This window comes from Prunus avium, chromosome 1 (genome assembly GCF_965620075.1).
Source record: "Prunus avium chromosome 1, drPruAviu1.hap1.1, whole genome shotgun sequence".
Lineage (NCBI taxonomy): Eukaryota > Viridiplantae > Streptophyta > Magnoliopsida > Rosales > Rosaceae > Prunus > Prunus avium.
In genome coordinates, this window is record NC_142284.1 from 45,317,029 (window position 1) to 45,339,256 (window position 22,228).

The 22,228-nt window shown below is 36.7% G+C and overlaps 1 protein-coding gene and 1 long non-coding RNA gene across 2 annotated transcripts; one reads left to right on the forward strand and one right to left on the reverse strand.

Moving 5' to 3' along the window:
* The first annotated feature begins 7,244 nt into the window (after positions 1 to 7,244).
* On the forward strand, positions 7,245 to 11,418 carry LOC148297911 (uncharacterized). Its single transcript, XR_015835998.1, has 3 exons — positions 7,245 to 7,992; positions 8,786 to 10,473; positions 10,602 to 11,418. It is a non-coding gene; the product is annotated as an uncharacterized LOC148297911 (long non-coding RNA).
* Positions 11,419 to 19,150: 7,732 nt separating this feature from the next.
* Positions 19,151 to 22,228, reverse strand: LOC148297912 (uncharacterized). Its single transcript, XM_088251880.1, has 4 exons — positions 22,044 to 22,228; positions 20,361 to 21,156; positions 20,092 to 20,253; positions 19,151 to 20,007 (listed from the first exon to the last, which is right to left on the reverse strand). The coding sequence occupies exons 2-4, from the start codon at positions 21,147 to 21,149 to the stop codon at positions 19,519 to 19,521; spliced, it is 1,440 nt and encodes a 479-aa protein (XP_088108006.1). The 5' UTR covers positions 21,150 to 21,156; positions 22,044 to 22,228; the 3' UTR covers positions 19,151 to 19,518.

Consider the following 22,228-nt stretch of genomic DNA (forward strand, 5'->3'; position numbering starts at 1 on the left):
AGGATCTTCAAGTCCGATCACTTGTTTACAAATATTAGAGACTGCCATGTATCATATCATTATCATCATCAAGGATCTTCAGGTCCTGATGTAGTTGTATGATGAGGATCAATGAACTTCTGGTCCTGATATCTGTATGCTGTAAAACTTATCATACCACACAATTAATTCATAAAATAAATTGATATAAATTGCTTGTAAATAAATTTCTGGTATGGACGATAAACCGACACCATACTTTAAATAAAAGTATATGTGCGGTAAAATAAATTCATAAAGTAAATTGCTTGTTGTATGGACGTTAATTCCACACCATACTTTAAATAATAAAGTAAATGTGCTTGTATGGGTACTAATTCTACACCATACTTTAAATAAAAGTAAAGGAGTTGTGTGTACGATAAATCCGCACCACAAATAAAAATTGTTGTATGGGTAACCTACAACATATTGTAAATAAAGTAAATGGTAGGATAAAACTATCACTAAAAATATATGAGGTGGAATCGTCTATTAAAGGTACAATAATAACATTACTATATATATGAATAGATTATATAATATATTAATACCCTTATATATTATTAAACTAATTTACAGAAGTATGGTTAGAAAACTTCTGGCAATAATACTAAAAGTTGTAGAAAGCTTTTCCACCCATTTCTTTCTTTTTTTTTCGGTGGGTTCTTATCAACACCATGATGAAATAATATATTATATTATTATTGTTTGTGGAAGATATCATGCTTGTCTCCCCAAATCAAATGGTTTCCACTTGTAATTAGGACTAGCACCCAACTCGTTGTATGGTTAGAATGATAAAATAATAAAATAACTAAACAAGATACAAGCTTAGACAGAAGTCTTATCTTTTTTTTGTCAGTGTGAACACCAGGAGACTCCCTTATATTTTCTTCTCTCTACTACAAAAAGAAGTGGCAACAGTCACCATTATTTGGTGACATTTGGTAACTAATGCTGGGGTGACTAAAGGCTTTAGTCACCAAATGTCACCAAGTAATGATGACTGTTGCCAACTTTTTTTTTGTAGTGCTCTTTTCATCTTCCTTCAAATGTTCCACTTTTCTTGTGTCATGGGTATGGGGTGCATCGATTTCATGGGAAATAGAGAGATAGAGGCGGTGGGTGGTATTTATCTGGACTGTGTTTTCTTTTCTTCTCTTGTTTGTGACAGGAACAGTGTTAGTTTGTCACTGGTTTTGATCAGTGGGTATTTTAGTTTGGTGATGAAGTTCAAGAACTCTCAAGAAAGAAATATGGGGATTTGATCAAAGAACTTAGCTGGTATTTGGGAGATATTCGCGCTGATAACGTGTTATAAAACTAGAGAATTGTGGAGAGAATTTAGAGGCAGAGAAAACATAAGGTCAATCCCTATAACTCAAGTCTTATTCAATATGTATTACAAAGGAATGATGAACCATTTTAGAGTAACTCCAGCGGTAGGGTTTGGCCCTGGCAAAAGGGGGCCTTAGCCCAATTTGCAACTTCCAGCGAGCTTCTATAGCCCAGGCAAATGGTAGGAACCACCAACCAGGGTAAGCCCAAAGGCAAAACAAACTTGAGCTCGTGCCTGAGGGCAAATGATGTCAGCAATGAATTTTTTTATTTAAAAAAAATCGAAAAAAATAACTAAAATTTTCACAATTTTTTTTTTAAGAAATACCTAACCATATTCTTCACTTCCCACACCAAAACTCTATACAAATTCCTTTCCTCATATCTCATGTGAATAGTGGTTGTCATGGCAATGGGTGGAAACACAACAAACTTTTTGCAAGGGCTGACACTATTCATATGAATAGTAACAACCCTTACCCTTTGCCATGGCAAATGGGTGGAAGTAGTGTTGGGCTCAGTTTGGTTTGGTTTGGTTTTGAGCTCAAACCGTACCCCACAATTTGGAGAAGATTCAAACCGTGCGCCGAACCATAAGGTGGGAAACCAGTCATCTTGGTTAACCGGTTTCCTCAGTTTGGTTTGGTTTGGTTTGGTTTGGTAATAACCTGCTTGAAAACATTTAGAAGCTAAATTCATTCAAACTCAAACATTCATTCAAAACCTGCTTGAAATTCATTCACCATTCACATCACAACAAATTCAAAATCATTCATTCAATCAATCCTTTCAAACTAAAACATATGCATCATTCATCATTCACATCCATCCAAAGTTTCAAACTAAACCATATGCATTATTCACCATTTACATCCATCCAAAGTTTCAAAAACATTTTATCAATAGAACAAAACAACCTTTTTAAGTACAAACCTATCTTTTTAAGTGCAAAAAGTTTTTGGCAAAAGATAGGTTTGTTGAGGAATTGACTAACCTATATTTTGCAACCTACTTCAATCTTATCAAAAAAGAGCTCCAACTCTAAAATATTTAAGTGAGCTCATCAAAAAAGACTTCCACATCTAAACTTCCTACTGTCCAACCCTTTTAAGTAACAGACCCATCTTTTTAAGTGCAAAAACCTACTTCTATGTCATCAAAAAAAGCTCCAATCTAAAATATTTAAGTGAGCTCATAAAAAAAGACTTCCACATCTAAACTTCCTATTGTCCAGTCCTTTTAAGTAACAAACCTATCTTTTTAAGTTCAAAAACCTACTTCAATCTCATCAAAAAAGAGCTCCTATCTAAAATATTTAAGTGAGCTCATCAAAAAAGACTTCCAAATCTAAAGTTCCTACTGTCCAGCCCCTTTACAAACCAATTCTTCATGCTCCCTTTAGTTTTTGGCAATAAGCTCATTAGTGGCCAGTGGCCACTTGTTCATTCCGCTGCAATGTTTGAATATCTACAAGAATAGAGAACATGTAAGACAAATTCAAATGTAAAAATTTAAAACCAAGAGAAAAAAAAACATAACAACAGTGTCTGATTCCATTTTATCCAAAGCTTGATAAAACTCAAGCTCATCTTCACTTGGCTGCTTGTTGAAGTCAAAAGCTACTTGGCTTAGACAATCCTTAGTGTAAACAAGGGCCTCAACTGTTTTAGGAGTCAAAGACGCCCTAAAAGGATCCAAACCCTTTTTCCCATACTAAACCCAACTTCCGAAGGCATACTTGAAACAAGGACAGCAAACACATCCCTTGCAATCTTAGATAGGCCTGGAAATCTTGGAGAGTTCTCTCTCCACCAATCTAGCAAATCTAAGTCTGCTATTTCTGGATCTTGAGCTGCCTCTAATAAATACTTGTCCACCTCATTCTTAATTTGAACCACAACTCTATCTTTTCTTGTTCTCACAAATTTTTAAAGTCTTGGATCATTGCATTCAACTCTTACCTCCCCTCCACTTTCTACATTAGCCTCCGCATTAGATTGGGTAGCTGATGGTTCCTCTTTCTTATAGGCCTCATACATCCGCATTAAGAGATCCTTCACCCCCAATGGCGGTTCTACAGCCAGGGCAGGGTAGGCACCCCAATTTTTTTCACTTAAAAAAAAACCTATATATAAACAAGGTTATTTCTAGCCATCACATGTGATAGTGTAAACCTTTGCCTACCCAGCCCATGTAAAACTACCCACATGTGTTATAGCCTACTCAAACTTAAAAAAAAAAAAAAAGGAAACAATTTTTACCAGCCCACACTCTTGTGTTATGGGATGGCCCAGTCAAACTTTAAAAAAAGAGGGAACACAACTTATAAGTAGCCAAATAGCTTTTGACTGTGCAATTCCAGACAGTTTCGTTGAAGTTTTTGATAATTTCCTCTGAAAAGCAATTCACTCGTACCGTCGAGTTTTTAAGGTAAATTTCGCCTACCTGATTTTTGAATCCTGGATCCGCCACTATTCACCCCTTCTATCATTACACTAACCTTCGAATCATCACTTTCTAACTCATCAAACCTATATTAGACATAGTCCATTTTGTAACGGGGATCAAGCATCACCGCCACAATCAAAACTTGGTTCACTTCCCGAATATTACCCCAATACTTATCGAACTTCTTTTTCATTGAAGTTGCAACTTTTTTCAAAAAAAATGTCTTCACTTATAATCATTGCATTCAACTCATCAACAATAGAAAGCATCTCATTGAAAGGGATATTGGAAGTAACCGTCTTATATGCACTAAACTTTAAGGTTGCCTCATAAAATCTTTTCAAGAATTTCACAAAAGCTCTTGCATACTCCTAATTCGTAGTGGTTGGAGGCTTCAACTTTTTGGCAATGGAGATTTCCCCTTCTTCAACCTTTCTTTTCTTCTTTTTCAGAATACCATCATCACGATCACCACCACTTTGATGAAAGTAAGATGCATAGTTTGCCGCCTCCTCTTCCAACCTATCAAACCCTCTTTACAACTTTAAGGCAGCTTCTAACATAAGATATATTGAGTTCCACCTTGTTTTACATTCCAAAGGTAATAAACCTTTGCTGTAAATTTTTTGCAAGGCCAAACAATGCCTAAATTTGTCCAATCTAGATGGGGAAGACCTTGTAAACACACAAGCTTTGCGAATACTCTTAATTGAGTCATGCAATTCACTCAACCCATCAAAAACTATCAAATTAAGGATATGAGCACAACACCTCATATGTAAACAATCACCATCTAGCAAAAGAGTGCCTCAAAGCTTCAATTGCCTCTTGATATGCCTAACGGCTCCATCATTAGCCGTAGCATTGTCAAGTGTAATAGTGAAAAATTTATCTATTCCCCAATCATGCAAACAATCCTCCACAGGTCTCCCAATAGCCTCACGTCTATGATTTGTATTTGATAGAAATTGATGATTCTCTTATGCAATTTCCAGCTATCATAAATGAAATGGGCTGTTAAAGCCATATAGTTCACATTTTGCAAGGAAGTCCAAGTGTCCGTGGTAAACGATACTCTTTGTGAATTTAGATTTAATAAACTCTACATTTTGACCTTTTCTTCTTGAAAAGATCCCACACATCTCTAGCAATGGTTCTACAAGATGGTGGATCAAATATAGGTTGACACTCTCTCATAAATAGCCTACAACCGACACCTTCCACATGCCTAAACGGAAGCTCATCAAGTATTATCATCTTTACACAAGCAATTCTACTTATCTCCTTGCTATATGAATGTGCAACTGAAAGAACTTTCTGTTTGTTCTCCTCTCTCAATGGACCCCGTACACTTCTCTCTCAAATGTTGCATCATTGTAAATGTCCTATTTTTTATGGGATCACATGCATAAGATGCACGACAATACTTACAAGAAGCTTTAGGTCCTATATTACTCCCTAGTTCAAATGATTCCTTAATGATATGTTTCCATACCTCCGATGTTTTCCTAGTATGCTTGATCTTTCCTGAAGTGGGAGGACGTGAGGGGATGTAGCTGTTCCATCCCCAACTACTTGTGGTATATCATATGTTGTGGGTGTAGGACTAGCTTCCATATTTGACATTTTTAAGGCCTATAAAATGAAAAACATATTCATAAGCAAACTCATAAACATGCCAAAACAAGTTACACTCCAAATGTAATAAAGCTTTACACACCAAACAGATTTTCAAAGCTATGAGTCAAAACTTTTACTTCTTTATTATTGTTTTTCAAAACATATGTAAATCCATAGACTATAGATTAAAATTATTCACAATTGCTTTCATACAAGTAAAGTAAATTGTAATTATATTATCAATTAAATTGCATAATCTTGAAGGCTCAAGGAATATGGATCCTTGGGTTTGTTTCTGGAGATAGATCACACCATCAAGTTGATGGGATTTATCAAGTATTGGGATGCAATTTATCAACTTTTAGAGAGCTAATTCTCTAATTTAGAATTGGTTGGTTTCGTTCACTAATAATTCATTAACAGAACAAACCTTATACACATTTGTTCCTTAATACTTAATACACTAACCCATTCTATCTAACTAAAGCTAATCAAGGATAACAATTGACAGCTAAACTAGTCCTGAATTAGAGGCTTTTATGTGTTGAGGCTTCAATACACACCACAGATATAACAGTTACAATTTACAAACAATACACATATATAGGAAGGAAAGGAAACTTACCCTTGATTTTCAACACAATCACCAATTCAAAACTCTCCAATTTGCTAGATAAAATGTCTGCATATGCAAGAACTATGAAAATTATGGCTATACCAAAAACCCCAATAATTAGGGTTTATAACATAAACAAAAATCACAACCCAAAAAAAAAAAGGAAAAAAAAAGAAATTGTTGAGGAATCAACTAACCTTTACAAAGAGAAATTGAGTTTGAAAAATGAGATGAGAGAGTATAATGAGTGATGAGAGACTGAGTAATGAGAGACTGAAAGATGAGAGGGAGTTGCGAGTCAGGCAATGAAGAAAAGGTGCCACTGACGATGCGACGACGCTAAGGCAATGGTGACGATGTGAGGCTGAGGTGATGTCGACGGTGTGGGGCTGAGGCGACGTCGATGAGGCAAAGGGGAAGAGATATAGATGAGGCACGACTGAATTGGGATGAACTCGATCGACCTAGATTAAGTTGTGAAGGGCTAGGATATGTTGCGCAAATGCGCACAAAACATAAAATCAAAAACCAATAGAAATAAGCCACGTATATTATCATTATTAATTTAAATATGATTTAACATATTCGGTTCTGTCCGGTTAACCGATGGTTTTTAAAATTAGGAATCAAGCGCCGAACCATAAACATCAATTCGGTTCAATTCACGCGCTGTTGACCAAAAAGAAAAGGAAAAAACCAGACCAAACCGGACCAACCGGTTTGGTTTGATCGATTTGGCTGATTTTCAGTCCTAAATGCCCAGCTCTAGGTGGAAGTGCTCTTATAGGCAAAGCCTTAGCTAATAACCAAAGAAGGAAGGCTTCAGGAAGTGTAAGGAAATTTCCTTTCAACATGTGGGCTCCACTTTCAAACTTTTACAACAAAACTTTACTTTTGCTGCAAATAGAATGAGCTATACCAAATTTTACCTCTCACTGATGAGACAAGAAAACTCGTCTCACAATCATGCGGAAACACACCCAACCCAACCCAAGTATCCATCTCTTCTGATCAATAATTCTATAGTGATGGTCTAATATATGGCTCTTAAGTGAGGCCTTATCTCTTAACTATTGGATCAAATTAGTTAGCCGTTAGATCAAATAACGGTTAAGAAATAGGGCCTCACCTAAGGGCCATATATTAGGCCCTCACTATAGAATGACTTATCTTCGAATATGTAGCAATTTCAATAGGGCAAGGCTCTTGCAAGAACCTCTAAATGAGGACTTAATATGAGAACACCGTTGGATATAATCCAACGGTTCTCTGAAAAGCAATTCTAGCTGTGAATATTGCACTGGAACACTCCCTGTTATGCGCATGCTCTCTCCTCTCTCCCTCCAAAAATATCCCTCCCTCCAAAAACAATACTCTCTTGAACAACACAATTTCTTTTCTGGTTTGGTATTCTCTTCCCTCCCTCCCTACGATCTACCACTGTAATTCTCTTTCTTTTTTTCTTCTTGCGCATGCTCTCTCCTCACTCCCTCCAAAAACAGAAGCTCTGTTGAAGAACACAATTTTTTTTTCCTCTTCTGGTTTGATATTCTCCTCCCTCCCTCCCTACGGTCTACCCCTCTAATTCTCTTTTCTTGTTTGGTCATTCATACCTACAAAGCAAGTTTCATCTACCTCTGTAATTCATTTCTCTCTTTTCATTTGTCTAGTTTGGTGATTCATACCATACCATACAAAGCAAGTTTCATCTACCTGTGTAATATTTTTTTTCCTTGAGTTCATTACTTGATGATTGGAGACCACAAAATGAGTACTTGGCTCTGGTTCTATACTGTTGGTTTTAAAATCTCTGAGTTGGAATCCATATTTGTAGAAGCTGTGTTGTTGCTCCATTGTGATATTTGAGGAATCTAGAAATATTTGGGGTTGAAATCGAGCTAGATTGTTGCTCCATTGTCATATTTCTACAGGAAGCTCCGAATTCTAAGGTAAGAGATATCCTATATTTGTGAAATTGAGTATTTGACCAAGTATATGGCCATTAGTTACGCAACTTTTGTTTTGGTTGAATAGTTACACTACTTTGAATGTTAGCTGTTTCATTGTTTCACTAGAGACTCAGAAAGGCTTCCTAAGGGGGGGAGGGGGGTAGCACGGTGTTTGAACTAATTAAGATTGACCAGAAAAAACAGATTATGAAGAGACTATAGTATTGTTGATTAGTACAATCAATTCAGAAGAATACCACACATCAGTAGTTCAGAACTCTTTCACAGATTAAGAATAAACTATGGTAGCAAAAAGCTGTGTTAATTGGTTGATTTGCAATACATCACAAGTTGAAAAATGGTTTTCACAGATTAAGAATAAACTATGCTAAAAAGAGTCTATCTGGCAGGTATCATTTGCCATACAGCAGAGGTTCATAAATGTTTTTCACATATTAAGAATAAACTATGCTAGCAAGAATTTGTGTTCAGGTTTCATTTGCCATACATGACAAATTCATAACTGTGTCTCGTGAAAATATAACCGCATGTTTATATTTATTATGCATATAATTATGTAGTTAATATATATTTGAATGTTGGTTGGGAGCATATGCCGACATTATTATGATGTTTATGTGATATCCATGATTAAATTGAAAGAATTCTGAAATTGAGTCTGAATTGGAGGTGACTCCGGAAGTAAGTGTGGAGTTCAAACCACAAGTGGGACTTGAATTTGATTCCCTTGAGGATGTGTTCAAAATGTATAATGTGTATGCAAAAAAAGCAGGATTTGGCGTTCGGTGTTATACAACCAAAACTTCCAGAGTCACAGGGGAGGTAGTAAGGAAAGAATTTGTATGTTGTAAACAAGGGCATACGGAGAGCAAGGTTGGTCGGAAGAAAAGAAGGCGAGGATGTGTTCGAACTGGTTGCATGGCTAAACTTGCAATTTTGAAGCCATATGAAAAGAATAAGTACACTGTTGTAAAGTTCAAGGAGGAACACAACCATGAAATGACAGCATACGATAAAGTCCATTTGTTGAGATCTCACCGTAAACTTACAGATTCTACAAAGGTGTATAATGCACATCTTTCCGAAGTTAACATCTCAGTACATCAACAAGTAAGCCTTCTTGAGGTGCTAGCAAGGGGATTGGAAAATATTGGGTTTAAGTTAACATCCCATAGAAGCATTTGTTTGGTTGTTTGAGGAATTTAAGAAAGCCATGCCACATGGGGCACCCAAAATGATCATTACAGATCAAGATGCAGCTATTGCAAAGACGATTGCGATAAGCTTCCCGACAACATTCCATAGATATTGCATATGGCATATAATGAATAAATTGACAGAGAAAGTGGGCATTAGAGAGTGTTTTTCAGAACTGTGCAATTGCATATGGGATATAGACAGCAGAGAAGAATTTGATGCCAAATGGGATGAAGTTATTGTTCGGTTCATTTTTACACATGATTTTTCATGTTATTTGTTGAATATTGGCTCAAATATTATTTTGTCTACTATCTTTGCTGTGTTGCATGTCGTCCACTTGGAGAAAGGAAGAGATTGTTTATTTCCTTTCTCATGCATTTGCCGAAAGCAAAGGAAGTGTTTTTTGTTGATAGACTTTCACATTAACAAAAGTACAAAAGGAAGACATGTAGCACGTGGGCAAGCTATCAAGGGAAGGGAATGTTGGCCTTTGTCATAAAGGAGGGAACAAAAGCCATGTGAAGCAAGCTGGAAAATGGAAAAATCAAGTTTGACTAGTTGCATATTGATTGCAAACTAGGGAGTGGCAGCCGTGAGCTTTAGAGAGAGAAAAGAGAAAAGTAGAATAATCTTTTCATTATTGCTATTACTTTTGGCTCTTGGGTTCCTTGAGAAGCCAACCAGAGCTATGCTTCATTAGGGACTTCGTTGGCAGCAAAGAGGAGCGGCTGGTTTCTTTTCCAATGCTGGTGGTTGAGTTGTTCCAGTGCATTAATGTCCCTTGTTCTGTGGAGGACTTTGAAGGTACTCATGCAGCTGTTGGACCAAGTTCTTGGTTATATAATGAAGGCTTGGCAGAGAGACAAAGTGTGGGCAGTTTTGGTAAGCACAATAGGTGAGAGAGTGTTCTTGTCACAGGGGCAAGCCGTATGCACCATTGTGTCTTTGCTGCTGCACCTTTTGTGTGTGAGTGACTTGGGTGTATTTGGGATTTGGGTTGTGAGAGTTAAACTCTATAATTCCTAGACTAGGTGAGAGTGTTTAATCTCATTTGTTTGTAATCTCCTTTGGGATACTAGTGGAAGTTCTTGCCATCTTTGAACTGGACGTAGGCTACACACGGGCCGAACCAGTATAAATCCTTGTGTCTCTTGGATTTTGCTATTTTCATATTTGTCTTGTTTGTTTCAACGGTTCCATATTGTCCACCCAGTGCAATCCGCTTCCGCTGCGCACAACATTATTCACCTATTATTTTGAGTTAGTTCTTGACATTTTATAGCTTTTTACTTCCTTTTTGTGTTTTCTTAGATTTTACCTTGGTTAGAATGAAAATGAGCTAAAAGTGCATTATTGGTTATAAATTCTGATTTTGTTCATTTTCGTAGGTCAACTTCTTGGCCTTGGATCAGCATGCTCCAATGCTCGAATGAGGTGAAGATCTTCATGAAACTTGTTCCAATGGATGTTAACTACAACATATCCAAATTTGAGCTCCATTGGACAAGTTTAGCCTATCCAACTGATCCTATATGTTACAGCAGGTCTGGAAATCCGAAGTAGGCCAGTTTTTTACCTCCATAATGTTATCTTGATTCTTCTTGTTACCATAACACTTGGTAACAAGAAATTACTTTGGTTGAAAGATATTATCTGAAACAAAGAGCATCTTGGTGAAGACAATAACAAAAGAGCCATCATGGCAAGGAGACAAGGCTTAAGGCTTTAACAAAAGTAATTGTTTTATATTAAAAATATTTTGGAAAAGCTAGAAAGGAGGAGAGAGGAGTGCAAAGAGCATCAGCCATTGAAATCATTCTATCATTCCAAACTTTGCAGAGATTTTGAGAGCTAGAGAGCAAGAAGGAGGAGAGCAAGGAGCAACTAAGGGGAGGGAAGAATGGCATAACAATTAGAGAGAACCTTGGGGAGCCTTGAGGCAAGGATCCAAGGGGTTGAAGATGCATTCTCTTTCTCCTCTTTGTTCTTAGTTTCTTTCATTTCATTTGTTTCTTGTAATTTCTTAGTTTCAATGTAACTTCTTATTTAGCTAGGGCTTAGGTTGAAGCCCTAAACATGAAAACCTTATTGTTTTGATGCTTGAGTGTATGAATTTCTAGATATTGTTGATGAATTCCAATTCACCAAATTAATCTATCCTTGATGTATGTTCTTTTTTGATTGATCACCTTTGAAAGCATGCTTCTTGAGGTTGTTGGGATTATGTGTATCTTCATGTTATCCTAAGCAATAAATGGATGAAGTAAGAATCATCCATGTGAATTGGTTTCTTGAATACCTAATGTAAACATCATGAGATTAGGGTTCTTGTGGTGTTCATATTCTCTTTGAGCTTAATGGGTTTTTCTTGTAATTGAATCAAAGTACTAAGCACACCTAAATTCGGTTATATGGAAGGCACAAGCATTGTAGCACTAGTACTGCACTTTACGTATATTAGAGAGAATCAATGCGTCTTGAGCCACGAGTACTGGTCTTGATTGCGAACACCTTCATCAACACGTTTAGAGTTCATCACTTGAGTATTCATGAACTTGGGTAGAATTGTTTAGGGTGGATTCCGAAACCCTAGTGTTTGTTACATTTTAATTTCACATTGTGATAATTCATCTCTGCCATTCTCATTTAAATTCAAAGTCCGCACTGTGTTCTTTGTTTTTGTGTGTTGAATCCAACCGTATAAAGAACGTGAAATTTGGATAAACGGTTGGAAAGTTATAGGCAAAACACTGGACAGAGGTCGAAACTGGAAAAACAGAGAAACGAATCTGCCAAAAAACGACCGGTCGTTACTGTTCAGGCGACCGGTCGCACATGAATCTGTCCCAGAACGACCGGTCGTCACTGTTCATGACCGGTCACACTGTTCATTTTCACTGTTCACAGCACTGTTCACAGGTGGTAAATAGGTGATAAAAGGGTGATAGAAAGTGTTGTTTCTGTTTTTCTTTGGTTTCTTGTGTTGTTTCATTTCTTTTACATTTCTTTACTCATTTTTAGTTTCCAATTAACTCATCTTTATGTAATGGATATGTAAGCAAGTGCAAAAGTGAAAAACAAACCTAATTAACTAAAATTGTAAGAAAATCAATTACTAACAAATATATTTAGGGATAATAAATGTGATAGTTTATGTGCTCATAACTTATGTAATCGGTTCATGTCTGATTGGTTTTGTTTTTGCGAACCTTGAGTTTGAGTATGTAGTGATACGTATTTACGTTTCCTGTGAATGCTCGGCAAGTATTTATGACACTTATCTGATCGGTATCTCAATGCTTGCGATCGGTCTCCCAGAATTGCTGTTTCAACGGATTTATGGCACACACAAGTGCTTTGATACTGTACTCTCACTTAGCTCAATTTTCTCTCACGAAGCTCAATGCACGGACCCCGATTTTGAGGCACTTTAGACAATAATTTAACATGGAGTTTGATTTAATGCACGGACCCCGATTTTGAGTATCTAGTGATACATATATATGTTGGTTTTAAATGCACGACAAGCGTTTTTGATACTCTTGTAATAGGTTCATGTCTAATACCAAAGCATTTTTTCCTTTGTTGTTGAACATTATCGCTAATGATACTATAGATTTATTGATTTGTGACATTATGTGAGTGGAAGCCAAGCCATTCTATTTCAATAAACTCCAAAAAGGTGATGTTCATGTTGGGGTGAAATATTTTGCATGCATCATTTTTCTGCAGAAGTTTTATGAAAGTGAATGTTCAAAATTTAGGAGCCCAACCCCTTGGAAATGCACATAACACCTTTTCCAAGACATGAACAAAAAATTCAGCAGTACAAAAGCATGACCCCAGGATACCCCCACTCGTATTAGTAGAAAAGTACTGAATAGAAAAACGACTGAATACATTTAATCAAGGATTCATAAAGAGATCACTACTCATGCATTCTCATTCGCTGTTAAAGATGTGTATTCACCACTTGGTTGGTGGCTGTGTTGGGTTGGGTCCACACTGCCATAGGTGAATTCTTGGGCAGCAGATACTGTTATGACGTCCCAGTCAATATCTTTGTGAGCATCAGCAGCGATGCTTCTAAATTTTTCGAAACCTTCTTTGAAAGCCGCATGCATGGCCTGACGATGCATGTTGCCTCCTTTGTGGATGGTTGTGGTTTCAAACATGAGATCCTCCTCTGTCATCTGCAAATCCTTAGCTAACCACTTTCTTCTTTGAGCTCGAAGTCTGCTTCTCTCTTCTGTAATGAGCCTTGTTAACTTGCCTAGTCACATAAGCTAACTTTCGCTCAGCTCTGACACACTTTTCTGTCCAATAATGGACCATTGAAGAATTGTGGGCCAATTTGTTGTTTATATCATTTATTTTCACAGCGGGATCATCGGAGTCCCCCTCCCTTGCTGAGGAAGTTGGAAATGGAAGTGGTGGTGGAGGAGACTTTGGAAATTTGGGGACATGATCGAAGGACCCACAGAGTCCCACTCGGTCGCATGTCCACTCGAACTAGCCATGGATATTCAAAATGGAAACGAAGAGTTTTCTGCACACAAAGTCTCTGTTTTTAAGCTTGTTGATTACAATTATAAATAGCCAGATTGTAAATCTCATGTTCCCAAGATTTTGAGAGACCCAAAGCGAATGGAGACACGACACCCAACTTAAACATGAAAACATATTAGAGTAATTTTTTTTTTAAACTACACCCGGTCTAGTGTAAGTGTTGTTTTACCATTTGACCCTATATTAATTGAAATTTTGTGAGCTTAATTACAAGTTTACCAAACGTCACTCATTTTGTAAGATGAAAGCAACTATAATTTTCCTTTCTGAGAAGCATCCCCTCCTGTTAATGACCCCATTCAGAAACATTACGATGCCTTGGGGGAAGTATTTTAAAAAGAGAGTTTCTAATTATTATTTACCAATTAGACTGGGAATACGATGTATGTATTGTTGTGACAAGTACGTATATATTGTTGTGTTATTGTATTTTTCCTATGCAATGAATTATTTCATTTTACTTAGAACTTATTCAAAAATCGATCATAATTAAAAAAATGCCCAAATTCTATTTGTCGGGATTGGTACGACATTTCCTTCGATCACATACTTCAAATCTCGTCATTGTCATCAAATTTTGATCCCGTCCTTATGTGATCAAACAAACAATAGCTTAGGGTTTGCATAATTGTGGTTATGTTATCATTTGCTTTGCATAATTCACATTTATGGTTGTCCCCCAAATTGTACTTCAAAATTTATTTAGGTTTTAGAGGTTTGGGGTTAAGAGTTAGGGTTTAGGTTTTAGGTTGTAGGGGTTAGGGTTTAGAGGTTTGGAGTTAAGAGTTAGGGTATAGGTTTGGTATTAAAGGGGTTAGGTTTTAGAGGTTTGGGGTTAAGAGTTAGGGTATATATCCGAGGTTGTAGGGGTTAGGGTTTAGAGGTTTGGGGTTAAGAGTTAGGGTTTAGGGTTTAGGTTGTAGGGGTTTAGGGTTTAGGGTTTAGGGGTTTGGGGTTAAGAGTTAGGGTTTAGGGTTTAGGTTGTAGGGGTTTGGGGTTAAGAGTTAGGGTTTAGGGTTTAGGATCATTAAACTATTTCTTTTTCATTGGATCATTATAAGGAGTTTGTAGTTTAGATGTATGGCAAGATTTAAGACTAAAAGGAAATAGGGTCTTGATCTGAATACCGTCTATTTAGAAAATTGAAATAAAAGTATACGGACTATATTGTTAGCGATTATAACATGAAATTAACCAAAACCAAAGCTGACCACTTATGAAAAAGAGCATAAGAGAGACAACAATCGAGAGAAGGGAGAGACAGAGAGACAACAATCGTTTGCGTATCCACATGTCTACCAAGTAATGGGATTCTGAATAGCATTCCTTTGGTCAGGAATTAGGATACTAAAGAATAACTTGAGATGAGTGCTATCAACAAACAATAACTTGGGCTTGGTATTAAAATGATATTCTACATGCTGTGTTCAAAAACCAAGGTAATGTATTTGCCTCTTGCGATTATGTTTGTGAAGATATATTTTCCTTTTTTTTTTGTACAAATGAACTTTTATAAATAAAGACCAAAGAGAGGTCAAAGAACCACAAACAGGACAAAGCCAGTCAAACAACATGAAACAGGAAAAATACCAAAGCAACAATTTGTTGATCAAACCTGTCATCTTGAGTATCACGCTTAAAGGATAAAGAAACCGAAACCAACTCCAAACCCACCACTGAGATACGTACGGATTCTCTTTCATGTTTACCAGTCAATGAACACGTGCACCATCACCCAATGACAAGTTTCCTTTTCGAGGGCACACGTTGTCCTATGTTGTATTCTGATTTTGTTTATGTTTAAAATTAAATTTTATTTTATTTTATTTGCTCAGTGTTCTATGAATATAGTCAAGACATCCACGCATTTCATTTTATGCAATGTCGACTTCCTCAGCCAACACTCAACGAAAGAGGTGTCCACACTGCAGTGCTGAGATGGTCATGTTCATTTCCAAATCCGAAAGGAATCTGGGCAATGAAAGATTTGATGATTGAATGATGTTTTGCTTGATTGATTCATCTCCATATAGGAGGTATTTATACAAGATAGATAATAATAAACTAAGAGACAATACAAAGTGGTACATGATGGATACAAAGATTAATAACATAAAGCTAAGATAGTGGTGGATAATGAGTTGGTGGATTGGTGGATAACATGTTCTCTAATAGGCAAGTCATATTGGAAGTGCTTCACCTCATATGTAAGTGTTTAGTTTCCACAAATATTTTCTTCCCAATCTAAAAATTGTAATGTATTATATTCGGTTATTTTGTAGGGAGCTACTAGGTGTAGTGGATATGATTGGGTGACTACAGCCAACATGCCAAGTGAATCTCACCTTCAGCAGCCTACCGCTATGCCTAATGCCAAGGAACTGAAAACATCTGCTGACATAATCCAAATACTGAAAGCCATTCAAGATATGTTTGTAGTGCTGTTAGTTGTATCCATTGTGAATTTAGCTGTGAATTACATGAAAATGTAATCACTGTTTTGACTTCCTTGTAATACGAAAGTGGTCTAGTTAACTTCTTGTTTGTTTTTATCTTTGTTTTCCTTTTGTTTTGCTCGAGGACTAGCAAAATCTAGGTTTGGGGGTATTTGATCGGTGCATATTTACATATCATTTTGTACCCTTCTAGCTTATGATTTGGTTATGTTTTTGAGTTAAACTTGTGCTTTTAATCCTTTTTGTGTTTATCTTTCAGTTCATTGAGCTTTAGGTAATAATGAGGGCTTTGGATAGTAAATGATGCAATCCATGCATGTTAGGGCCTAATTTGGATGAATGGATGAAGAGCTTAAAGACAAACTCATTTTGGCTACAGCCCCCTGCCAGTCCAGTTCCGTAGGTCATATTGCAAGCTTTGTTTCAGCAACCTAAATAGCTCGGATGAGGCCACATTCTTCATGAATGTTGTTCCAATGGGTGTGTAATATAACATATCCAAAATTCAGCCCCATTGGATAAATATGGAGTCTGTTACCTAGCAAACACAGAGCCATGCTCAGGATGGATTTTATCAGTGCGCAAAATGAGTTAGAAATTTGTTTTGGCCTTAACTTCCTCCTCCGACCTTGGATTGGCCCAAATTATATATGGCTGGAAAGAAGACATTCTGAACTTCAAGTTTGAGTGCTTAAAGTCTTAATTTGCTTAAGGGAAGCCCAATTCGTAAGCCCTTGAAGTTGCTGGTCATGCTGACCTCAGGATGAGCTATTATTTCTGGTTGGAAGCTTGGTCATGGTGACATGAAGATGAGCTAGGGCTGCTGGTGGGATTTATTAGTGAAGTGCATCAACCATTTCAGATTTTATAATGGAAGTGTTGTATGCATTAGTGAAGTGCATCAACCATTTCAGATTTTATAAAACAAGTGTTGTATGCATTAGCCATACTTAATTCAGATTTTCAGCTTCCTTAGGCCTATATATAGTGAGGTTTCCCAAGCTTGTAAACACACCCCAAGGGAGGGAGCTCTCAAACACTTCTCTAGAGCTCCCTTCCCTTCTCTCCCTCAAATTCTCTTAGTTTTGCTTTCTAGTTCTCAATTCTAGCTTTCTTTAATGTTTTCTTAGTTGTAATTTATTTTTCTTGTAATGTACATTCTTTCTTAAGTATTCAAGTTTAATTAGTTTCCAAGTTTCAATTATGGTTTTTGTTCTTATTCATTATGCTTATAAGTTAATATGCTAGTTTGAATGATTGATCACCATTTAGGCTTGCATGTTAGCTATCTTGGTTTGAATTAAGAGTATACACCATGCTTTAATTCGAATTGAACTATGAATAGGAAGAGTATGTATGGACATTCGACAACAGGGATTAGATACATGCTTGGTTGTTTAAATTGTTCTTCTATGCTTAATGGGTTCCTAATGCTTAATTTTAGGTTAGACAACAAATGATCAAATTAGGGAATTAGGAACACAAGGTTATGACCACACACCATGGCTTAATCATACTTTAGCTAGAATCAATCCATTAATCTAAATTGAACTTGGGAACTTATTTGCTTGAGTTACTTATTTCTTTCTTCCTTGTTTTATGTTCTTTGTTTTTGTTTCTGTTTTGTGTAGGGAAAATGAATTGAATCATTCAATCACCAATCCTCGTGGGATCGACCTCGCACTTACATACGCTATACTACCGAACGGCTCGTGCACTTGCGAGTATCACAAGTTGAGGATACAGCTGAATCCATTTTGGTGCAGCTGTATCTACGCAACAGAAGGCTCAGCAATTATACTCTTTGCTCGACCCCGCTTTTTCTGGACCTTACTCACACCTATAGCATGAACAACATCATTATCATCATCGGCATCACCCTCTTCCATTTGCACTTTCCATTTTCGACAGGGTTTTTTAAGAAAGTTAAAAAGGGTCACACAAACCAATGCAGGATCATTCCATTTGCACTTTCTCGATTTTGCATATATATATCTGTCTCTCTTAGTTTAAAATATTTTCTCTTTCTTCTCTCAATTGGCTCTCTCTTTCTCTTTTTTAATTCTTTTTTCTCCATCAGTTTCTCTCTCTCTCTCGTTCCTTATCTTCTTTCCATCTCTATAAATTTTCCATCGCCCTCCGTCTCTTATCTCCTCCTTATTTCTTCTTATTCATAAAAAAATGCCCATTGACATACCAAAAATACACAAACCGATCCATAACACACAAAAGGCATAGATTTCAAACACCAAAGGTGACCACTTTATGAACATGAGCATAACAAAGAGGAGTCACGAAAAATAAAAAGCAAATTTGAACCCAAAACCAGTAATGAATGAATAAGAAAACTAAAAACTAAAAACTAAAAACTAGAGCTACCCAGATGATAAAACAAGGGAAAAAACAGAGGAGGACGAGGCTAAGGATGTGAGAAGGAGAAGAAAAAGAGAGAGAGAGAGAAAAGAATAAATAAAAAAATAAAGAGAGTGGCGACCGAGAGAAGGTACTAAATAGCATTCCTCTGTTGAGGAATTTAGGTACTAAATAATTTCTTGGGATGGGTATGTTTTTATGCTATCAACAAATAATAACTTTGGGATGGGTATTAAATGATATTATGCATGTGCCATCTTCAAAAACCAAGTTAATGCTAATACTATATGTGGCAAAAACCAAGTTAATGCTAATACTATATGTGGTTAAACCAAAGCAACAAGAGGACAAAAAACCACCAAGAGGACAAAACTAGTCAAAAAGCAAGGACAAAAAAATAAACCAAAGCAACAAGAAGATATGTTGAAATCAACCCTGTCGTCTTGAGTCTCACGATTAAAGGACAAAGAAACCGAAACCAAGGATAAAGAAACCGAAACCAACCCCAAACCCACCACTGGGATACATGGAGAATCGCTTTCAATATTCTGTTTGTAAACTGATCAACTAGTAAGGGGCAAAACCCAAACGACTACTACATTTTGTTTTCACATATGTACATTGGGAAGTGCTTTCACGGTTATTGTATGACAATATGGCATAACATTATCCACCCTTCTCATATTGTATCACGGTTATTGTATGTACATATTTTCTTCGGCTTCTGAAGTTTAAAAAAAAAACCTTTCTAATTAAACAACATGCACCTCTGTGTTCAGAGTGAATTGCTAATATATTCACATCACCGTAATCAAAACAAAATAGTGTTGCATGTGTGTTCACACGGTTGGTAATACCTCTCAAGTTCAAAACTAAGGCAGTTAAACATTCAGCCATAATCATACAGCTATATATTGTAGCATCCCTGCAACAAGTCTACGTCATGTACCTTCTCTCCACCCTTCTCATCTTCATCCTCTCTCTCATCTTCGTCATCCAGCTTTTCATCTTTCATTTCACTGTCTTCAACCTGTGCCTCACATACACTCTCTTCCCTTTGTACTCGTTTCACCTTTACAACAGATGGCACAACCACAGTTCCACCTCCATGACCTATCATTTTTCTCAATGCAGTCAATTCTAACCTCATAACTTCCATCCCATGATAGGTTGCGTTCTTGAAATCTACAAAATTTGCCCATTGCTCACTCTTTTCACAATGCAAAATTTCAATCTCATCCCCCAATCGCTGCACAAGAGAGCTTACTTCAGCAAGGTCCGTACATACTCCAGGACCCATACTAGGTGCATCCTCTTCATGAAAATTAGTTCCCCAAGTCCAGTACTTTTGCCTCAGCTCGAGTGCACTTGGTCGTAGGAGGCGTAACGAAGCATGCTGTCACAAAAACACAGTTCACATGTCATATACAATACACTTAACAACTTGAGTCATGAAATAAACATATTATTTACTGAATACCTGTTTGCTTTGAAAAATATACGCATTCAACTTTCTAAACTCAGGGGTTTTATCAGTAGATTCCCACCGGCAAATACGAGGAACTAATTCAGTTTTGTCCTTCTTCTTACAATATCTCAGAGGCGCCATTTCCAATTCAGGAATCAATTCATACGCCCAAACCTGCTCCAAGTTAATTTCAAAGTCAATAATTATTTATGAACATGACTTTACAAAACAGAAATTATGAACTCAACTTTTCAAAGCAGAAATTATGAATTAAACATTACCTGGAAAGCAAAGCTCAATCCCTTTATAGTCCACGCCGGTCTGTTAATTCTTTTACGCTTTTTATCCTCCAACTTCTTCTTCCTTTTCACCTCTTCTTTTCCTTTTCTCTGTCGTTTCTCTTTCTCATCATCATTCATATCACTCTCTCTTTTTCCAGGACTAAACAACAAAGAATCCTGGAGCTGCTCAAATGATATCGAACCCCACGGAAAGTTGTTTAATTCCTCCATATTATGTACCAAGTGTAAATACTCCTCGTTTATCCTAACATTGGGGGCTTTCCCCAATATCACAAACTCTATAAAGCATAGCATTCCCAATTTGAACACGTCCTCACTTCCAAATTTGGCGCTTAAGAATGCATTTTCTATGTCTTGTAATGTAATGTGATTCTTATTGCTAATATGCGCATCAAGTAGCCAATTTACACCTTCATCCTCAGCCGTTATGTGAGGCTCTACTCCAAATTTCAGACCACTAACTAGACAAAATACTTTTGCACTGAACTGCACCACATTGGACCCTATTGCATAACTAAGCCCGTGTATGTCCTTCACACCAAGTCCAGCCACGCGCCGAAGGGCCAGACCATGCACCATTTGACCACTAAATGAAATATTATCCAGCTCCATCAAGTGCCCAAAGCAGGTCTCTCTAAATCTTCTCATTTGTTCATCATTAAACTTCAATGCAAAATTAGAGAGTACTGTACTCGGCACACATAGATTATTCACCCTCGCCGAATACACCTCTGATTCAGGAAAACAAAGCTCAAACCCAGATTCCATTTTTGACCTGCAACATACACCATTTACCCAACTTAATATATACTCATATTTATACTACTCACATTACAATAAACACATTATAATACAAAAAGGATACCTAAATCCATACAAATGACATATAATCAACACATTCAGATACAGACTATGATACCAGTATCCATACACTATAATGAACACATTAAGAAACTCATATGATACTGATATCCAAACTACTCACAGTATTATCGTGTTGGTTCTGATACACATCCACACTATTATCGGTGATAAAGGAAGACTGGATTGTTTATGTGGCCAGTTCAGACTTAAGAGTATTCTTTCCATTAAACATAAATGACATTATCCTAGCCATTGTAATAGTTTCCTACTGCATCTTTCTAAAAAATATACTCATATGATACCCAAATCCATATTATTCACACTGTTATCAAGACATTCAGATACACAATCGAATACCTCTTTCTTAAAAAAAAGATACATAATAAGATACCCAAATCCATATTACCCACTTATTTGCAAGATACAAAACAGACACCCATACCCATACTACACACGTTATTATTAACATATTCAGATACAGAATCTAACTCCGATAGAAATTCAATATGTCTTGTCAGATCACCCATATTAAAGACTAAAAGATAATCACTTAGCATTTACCCCTATGAAATAATCACCTAAATCATTCAAAATCAAATTTTTCGTCTTTGTTTTCTATACAACCAAAAACAATTAAATACTAAAGATATCATCATCAGCAACATCAGAATCATCCTTACTTTCATCCTAATCAAATTGGGGCAGCAACGTGAATGGCTATCTTTCAAGTTTCTCGATACAAAGTATCTTCTACAGCGAAGAGTGAGGAAGACAAAGAGGAAGAGAGAGAAACAGTACCTCTGGATCTTGCCTTTCACGTTGTCGATGGTCTCAACCTCAAGAGTGATGGACTTTCCAGTTAGGGTTTTCACCCAAATAAAAAAGCGTCTTTCTGGTTTCTGTCTGAGAGAGAGAGAGAGAGTGTGTGTGTGTTTTGGTGTATCTAAAACGCGTGATGTGGATGACCAACGTGCTGTTTTTGC

Excerpts from the sequence above, each read along its gene's own strand:
- LOC148297912 (XM_088251880.1), bottom strand. The coding sequence starts at position 21,149 with ATGGAATCTGGGTTTGAGCTTTGTTTTCCTGAATCAGAGGTGTATTCG. Across the intron at positions 20,254-20,360 it reads GATTGAGCTTTGCTTTCCAG|GTTTGGGCGTATGAATTGAT; the intron begins GTAATGTTTAAT and ends AACTTGGAGCAG. Across the intron at positions 20,008-20,091 it reads ATATTTTTCAAAGCAAACAG|CATGCTTCGTTACGCCTCCT; the intron begins GTATTCAGTAAA and ends TTTTTGTGACAG.